Raw genomic sequence first — 7,964 nt, 5'->3', positions numbered from 1 at the left:
TTTGTTATTTTTTGTATTGTAATAAATTTTTGATTTATTTTGAAAATTAGTAATATTTAAAAATTTGTAATGTATTTAAAAGTTGTTAAGATTGTATAAATCAGGTTATTAAATTTTTGGGTATAGTTTAAAATATAAATGTTATTCTGCCCAAATTTTAACAAAATTTTGAGATAATAAAAAAAAATTAGGTTAACTTAATAAATTTTAATAAATTAATAATTTTTTTATAAAAAATATTAAAGTGATATATAAAAAGAAAAATTATTAGTTAATAATTATTTATAAAAATTAATGAAATTAATGTTAAAATTAAGTAATTTAAGTAAATGAAATTTGTATTTTGTTTAAAAAATAATAATAAATAATTAAATATTTAATAACTAATTTTTATTAGTTGAGAATAGATAATTAATAATTGAATAAGTAATGAATTTAATATTGAATAAATTCTTACAATAAAAAATATTAATAAATAATTATATTAATAAAAAAATATAATATTTTATTAAATAAAAATAATTTAAATAAAAGAATTTCGATTAAATTTTGAGATAATAAAAATTTTGTTATTTTAATAATTTATAATAAGTTAATAGTTTCTTATAAAACTAGTTAGAAGTTATTTTTTAAATGGACAATTATTTAAATTAATATTTATTTAACAAAATTAGTGAAATAAATCTTAAAATTAAGTAATTGAATTTAAAAGATTTTTTGTATATTTATAAAAAATAATAATAAATAATTAAATAATTATAAATAACTTTAATTAGTTGAATATAAATAATTAATAATTGAATAAGTGATAAATTTTATAATTAATAAATTCTTGTAATAAAAAAAATTAACAAATAATTTGATAAATACTATAATATTTAATGTAAGTATAGTTTAAAATAAAAGTTAAAAAAAGTTTCATAAAATGACATAAGATTAGCCTTAGTTCAACTACACAGTCAAAATTACCAAAATGTGGCAGAGCCTCGGATGCCACAAATGTCACAGATGCCGCAAAATGTTCAGATGTCGACACAAGGGCAGCAATATCAGAACACATCGCAGACGATGCCGACACAACCATGGGAGCAGACATCTCAAATGATGCCGACACATCTAGGATAACAGACTTCTCAGATGATGCCGACACAACAAAGGCAGCAGACATCTCAAATGATGCCGACACTACATGGGCAGCAGACATCTCAGATGATGACAAGTTCGCAAATGCCGCCATACTACCCACAGATGTCGGATGTTCCTGGGTCGGATGTTCCTAGAGATGCTAGTGATGAGGACGATGCTACTACAAACTTCTTTTAGAATATTTATTTTAATTTTACGAACTATCGGTCTAATATGTTTGTTAATATTTTATGAACACTAATTTATATTTAGGTATGCAGTACTATAATGTTTATGACTCATTTTTTATTGTAATATTAGTGACTCTAAATATTTTCTTTTAGTTAAATGATTTCATATCTTAATTAATTCAATAATTTTATATATTAATTAATTTAATAATTAAAAAAAATTAAATTTAAATTAATTATTTAATTTAATAATTTTAATATAATATTATATATTGATAATTAATTACAAATAATTTTAATATAATTATTTTTTTTTTCGAAAAAGTGCATCAATAACGACATTGTCGTCATTGATAATAATATCAATAACGACAATGTCGTTGTTGACGCACTCAGGTTTTTTTTAAAAAAAAATAAATGAAATATTATTCCCAACGACAATGTCGTTGTTAATAATTTTTATTCCCAACGACTCAAAAAGTCGTTGTTGATAATCGTTTTTACCAACGAAGTATTCCCAACGACTTTTTACCAACGAAATGTCCTCATTGATGCGCAATACTGACGAAAACAGGAGTTTTTACCAACGAAATTTGTCCTCCGCACTATGATTAAGTACTTGACTTGCTATGTGTGGGCATGACACTCTATCACTATAGCTCGATTATGAAGAACAATGAAGGAGGTTCAAAATCTCTATAGAAGGTGTCTCTCATCTACTAGTTGTCTAACAGAGTTAGAAACTAGATTTGGCAGGTTGAAAGTGTTGGATGAGAATGAGAGCATTATGTTCTTTTTATATTATTTCAACTAGAGTTTAGGTTTGAATTATATGGATTAAAAAAGAATACAATAATGGGCAAAAATTACACATAGTGGCCAGCCATACATAGACTTTACTAGTTACAATTTTACCACTTTATTTCAACCATTTATTCTTCTTTCAATAATACCATTTTTCTAATTTTAATTCTATAAATGCCAAAACTATTTATTTAATAAATATAATTAATTATCAAATAAAATTGACATCTATATTATTTATTAATTAGATCATACAAAGTCTCTTAATTAACAAATAAACCTCAAAACCTCTTTTCTTCACAATTAAGCCATTGCTTAGTGAAAATTCATAAATAAGACATAGTCTAATTTTAGAATTATAATTGATTAATTAAACCAATTAACTGAGTCTGTAAGAAGTATTATCTCGACTAGTGTGAGGACCATGGGTCTGTATAATCAAGCTTCTAATAACTAGATCTAGAATTTACTAAGTAAATTCTCTAACTTATTATTTATCCTTGCGCCACTACTATAGATTCGAAATTGTACTCTTAATTATGTAGAATGCTCTATATCTACTAAGATATGGATACGTTATGATTATCCATTGTTACAATATTAATAGTCAAAGATCCTCTATAGATAATCTATACTGAATAGGGACAAATTTACCGTTCAACCCTTCAATGTATTTTATCCTTAAAACACTTAGCTACCTATAAATGATATTTCAGTAAACTAATATAATTACTGAAATGAGATCTTAATCATTTATCTCTAGCCAAGCTTGAAGGAAATTATCATTCCACTTCTAAATACTTATAGAAGCTATAGATTCTATATCTATGATTAGCGCTCCCACTCAATTGAACTACCATGTCCTTAATCTGTATGTCACGAGAAGATTCAATTAGTCGACTTTAACGAACAATATTGAAGAACATAAATAATACAATTAGGATCTATAAACCTAAGATCAACCAGTGATATTGACTTAGAAAGATATAACGGTAAGTTTATAATATCTTATCTAAGTTCAATATCAGTCCAATTCAATGTATACTCCATACATCCGATACTGGCATACTTTGACAATGCCTTAGAAAGAACATAACACTTATCCAAGGTGTAAGTATACCTTATCGCTGATTATCATGTTAGACTAAACCCAGTGTACTGACAAATCATGGGACTTAAACTTTTAAACATATAATCATAATTATATTCCACTGTATTGACGACACTATAATCATGAATAAATATATGTTTCGGACTTAATAGAATTTATACATTAAACATATAATCATGAAATAAATCATGTTAACCATGCAACATAAAATAATTTTTGATCCTTTATTAATTAGTAAATCTGATTATATTGAAATGAGTTTTATTTAGGGCACAAAAACCAACACATGCGACTCTCCACCATGGTTGACGGGTGACGCCTTTCGCTTGCTTTACTCTTAAAAAGTGGGTGCAAGCGCGGTGTCCCTAAGCACGAGATTCTTTGGCTGAAGTTCCTTTATAAGACTACATGATGTTTCCCTCATTACTGTCTTTTAGATCGAATTATTACTAAATTTTATTTTGACAAAAAATCAGTTCATGGTCCTATTTGTACTATTTTGGAAAATATATGGTCTATTTTGTCATTTAACAAAACAGAGAGTCCAATTGGTAACTTTGGCAAAACACATGATCCAAAATAATATATACCTATTTTTTTATGTCAATGTTTGTTATAATTATAATATCAAACTTTTAACTTTTTAAAAAATATTGAATAATTTAATTATAGTATCAACAATAGATATTTTGATATTACAGTTTATGAAGCCTGTTGAGAAAATATAAACTTATTTTTGACATTATAAATTATTATAATAATTTCAAAATTTTACAAAAATAATGATGAAACTATAATTAGATAGTAAAAATATTTGAATATATATTTTTAAACTCAAATATTAAGAAATAAAATATTATAATTAACACCTCTCAAATATTTATTTTCTAGCTCTCTCTCTTAACGGTGGTTTTACCCACAAAACGAATAAAGTGTTTTGTTGTTCTCTTACTCAACTTTCTCCTGCCAATGCAACTTGGATACCCAAAGATTTGCTCTTATTAAAGCGCTTTCTTTCAAATCTCATGGCTGTAACCAAAAGGAAAAAGAAAGGAGAGAGTGTTTCTTCCAATAAATAAAGAAAGAAAGAGCTATTGTTCAAAGGCAGATTGTTCTTGTTCCTACACAAGATGTTTGCATATAGTCATTTCAAATTTGATTTAATAAATAATATAAAAAGTATAAAAAACCGTTAACCAAATCTCAACATACTAATCCTCTTTTCTTTTTTATAGGGTAAATACCATTTTGGACCCTGTGTTTTGTAAAAGTTATAGATTGGACCCTGTGTTTTGTTAAATGATAAAATGGACCCTGTATTTTCTAAAATAGTAAAAATAGGACCCTGAGCTTAATCTTTGACAACTTTTTTTTTTTAATACAACCAACTTGAAGACAATGCTTAATACGAACAGATACAAAAAATGTAAACAGTTTTGTCATAGCACTTTTAGATCGGATTATAATTAAACTTTATTTTGACAAAAAATTAATTCAAGGTCCTATTTGTACTATTTTAGAAAATACAGGGTCCATTTTATCATTTAACAAAACACAGGGTCCAATTGGTAACTTTTGTAAAACAGAGGATCTAAAATGGTATTTACCCTTTTTTATATAATAGCTTTGTTCCTTTACTATTTTTTTTTTCTTTTGGCTTAAAAAGCGTTAGCCAAATAAACTATTAATAAAGATAAGTGAAGAAAAAAAAAACAAAATGTACAGATTCATTTGAAGCCTAGATTTCTAAACTTTTGTGTAGTTTTTCAAATATTCCAACCAATCCAATTTTGAAATAAACTCGATTTACAAGAAAACTAGTGAATTATTAATATTATTGTGCCATTTTACAATTAATCGTAGTATCCCGTATCGTACAATACAATATTGTATAATTTAATAAATTAATGTTATTCTGACCTCCTCTGTTCAAGAATGCATGTGTATCAACTCATCTTCTTTGCATTCTCTTATAGCCACATCCATTACTTCACCACCTGAAGAGGGTGCCACGTCACAACAATGCCTTCTCGGAGCCTGCATCTGAGATTGAATAGAAAGAGTAAAAATCACAACAATGAAACAAAAATATTTATTATTTTCGATTTGATAAATAAATACCTGTTTGATATCAAGGTTCAACTTCTGCGAAAACACCCTGACCCCACTCAATCTTCTGGGTGAAGCGGCGTCGTACGAGCAATTGACAAAAGATTTTCGGTAGGTGGTCGTGGTTGTTTCAGTTGGTAGAGTTGACACGTCATCGAGAAAGAAGATGGTGGGTCTACGACACGTGTCCGGGTGAGGCACTCTAGTGGTGAAACTGTAAAGCCCCGAAAGCAGAGTGGCTCCCCTGATTTTCCAAGGCCGAAAAGTCCCCTGCACGTGGAGTACGTCCGGCAGTGCCACGTGGCCAGGAAAGACTTGAACGGCATAACCCCATGACACTACGACGGTCCAGGAAGACCGTCTGTCGTAGCAAACCGTTTGCTGTAAAATCCTCTGAGAATCAACATTTGCAGCCTTTAACAAGTGGTTTAGAGCTTGAGGAGTCGACATGTTTGGAAAGATGGGATTTGTAAAATCCAAGTGGTGTAGGGATACCAATGGAGTAACTGGATGCGATGCCAGTAGACCAAATATATCCCCTCGTATATCCATCTATCAAAAATACAAGTATTCAACATTTAAATTTTTAGTCGACTAATGTAATTAATTAAGGTAATATTCTAAGATTAATTGTTTATTCACCTGATGAAAACCGGGTTCGTGAGTTAACCTAATGCCAAGCTCTGTCATGCAAGAGTAGATTCTGGCATCACTACCATAAAGATGAGGATATCTCTCAATGCATGAATCGAAAACCTTAGCTAAGACTTTAGCTAAAGGATAACTAATAGCGAAACCCGCCCCACCAAAAGCCATTCCAAATCCAAAAAAGGCATTTTGTTCATAAATCTCAGAGTTGGTACCTATGTAGTACCAAAGCCCATGATCATACTTGGAAAGAGTCTTGACCAAATTCTCAGGGAAGAAAACAGTGTCATCGTCACCAAACACGTACCACCTCACGTCCGGGTGATTCAGAGCCACAGTCTCCGAAACCACACGTGCCACCCGAATAGCCGACCGGTAACCGCCTCGGTAAGTGTAGCGGAAGCGGGAAGTGTCACCGGATATGCAAATAGGAGGTAGAGATGCGGTGTCGTTTTCTGAATCCTGTTGTCGTTCTTCTAGAAAGACGCAGCCTCTCATCTGTGTTGGCTTCCACCATAGCTTAATGTAGTCCTTCCTCTTTGCCCACGACCTCTTGTTCGATGCGATTCCGAACACGATGTGATCCAGTGAGGTCGGCGGCGAAACCAGGTATTGGGATGAAGTATATGTGCTTAAATAATTTGTGTTTACGAAAACTAATGAAAGGAGGAAATATAGTACCAGTAAAGAAGATGATAGAATAGCTAAGCCTTTCAAACGAGAAAAATTATGGGATTTCGATGAAGGTTGCTGGAATAACTGCATTTTTTTCAAAATAAAAAATAAAAATTGGATATTGGAGTGCTGTAAGAAGTTTTTTTTTTTAAAAAAAATATATATATATATATATTAATAAAAGAATATATATACTAGTAAAGATTGTACAACTCAAAATGGTTACATGGGCAAATATAATTCAGCGTGATATGAGCAAATTAGTAGAGCTTGATGAAATGATTTTCAAACTTTGACATATGACAACTTCTAAATAGTTGTTACATTTCCATATGTTTGAAATTTGAACTAAAACTTTGGTTTATACGTATTTAAATACGATAAAAAGGAGTATAATATAATAAGTCTATGGCCAATCAGAATCGTCCACTTACGAGTTAATAACTTAATATATCAATATTTTAGTCAAGGTTGTGATGTGGGGGTTCCCGTATAAAGGGGTTGCGTCTACCTAAATTTTTTCTTTCTTTTTTTTTTAGATAAAATTATAAATAAATAAATAAATGTTGAGTTTTTCATTTCAACTGATTTGGGTATCTTAGGTAAAGCAACATGTTCAGTGATGAGCTTTAGGTCACCAACTGTCAACGTAAAGTTACAAGGGTACCAAAAGCCGTCCTTATTTGATGGTTATTAATATAAAATCTATAGGCCAACTGCTCACTAACGATGTTGTGTCGAAACTCCGCAATAATTTAACAGCGACAATCTTTCTTTCACTAATAACCAAAACAGAAAGCAAGATGTGTCAACCATTAATGATTTAATTAGTAAGCCACTCAATTAATTAGACTATTAATAAATCGTCCTAATAGTGTAATTAGGAACTATAACAAAATTTGGAAATTATTTCAGCTCTCGATGATGTTTTCTAGAAGTGAAAATGAGATGGTTTTAATTTTATAGTTTTATACCACCCTTGTATTATGGTATATAAATATAAAATACATATATATAATTAATTTAAGATAATTTTTTTCCAAAATATTCCGTAATTAAACACTTAATAATTGTATAATTAAAAAAAATATAAAGATTAACCTATCTAACCACGAATTAAGTAGTAATATAATAAAATTCATTTACTTATTACAAATTATATATATTTCTTGTGTGTGTAAAAAATTTGATTGATGATATATATAACATAATTATAATTACATCATTAGCGAGAGCTGAAAAACATTTATGCAATATACATTAATTAATTAATGATATATATATACTATATATCCACGTTT

General features: G+C 29.0%; 1 protein-coding gene across 2 annotated transcripts; it reads right to left on the bottom strand.

Annotated features, from left to right (window-relative positions):
• Positions 1-3,954: 3,954 nt before the first annotated feature.
• Positions 3,955-6,990, bottom strand: LOC115698617 (uncharacterized). Of its 2 annotated transcripts, XM_030625736.2 has the most exons (4): positions 5,983-6,990; positions 5,353-5,892; positions 5,152-5,274; positions 3,955-4,352 (listed from the first exon to the last, which is right to left on the bottom strand). In XM_030625736.2, exons 1-3 carry the CDS (start codon positions 6,751-6,753, stop codon positions 5,161-5,163), a joined length of 1,425 nt encoding a protein of 474 aa, XP_030481596.1. In that variant the 5' UTR covers positions 6,754-6,990; the 3' UTR covers positions 3,955-4,352; positions 5,152-5,160. The 2 variants fall into 2 exon arrangements, with proteins under 2 accessions (XP_030481596.1, XP_030481595.1); XM_030625735.2 differs by lacking the exon at positions 3,955-4,352 and having other exon boundaries at positions 5,037-5,274; positions 5,983-6,989.
• Between the last annotated feature and the right edge of the window lie 974 nt (positions 6,991-7,964).

The sequence above is a fragment of the Cannabis sativa genome, chromosome 8 (genome assembly GCF_029168945.1).
Source record: "Cannabis sativa cultivar Pink pepper isolate KNU-18-1 chromosome 8, ASM2916894v1, whole genome shotgun sequence".
In the NCBI taxonomy this organism is placed as follows: Eukaryota; Viridiplantae; Streptophyta; class Magnoliopsida; order Rosales; family Cannabaceae; genus Cannabis; species Cannabis sativa.
Note: the sequence above shows the minus strand (reverse complement) of the source record. Positions and strands in the feature narration are given on the sequence as shown.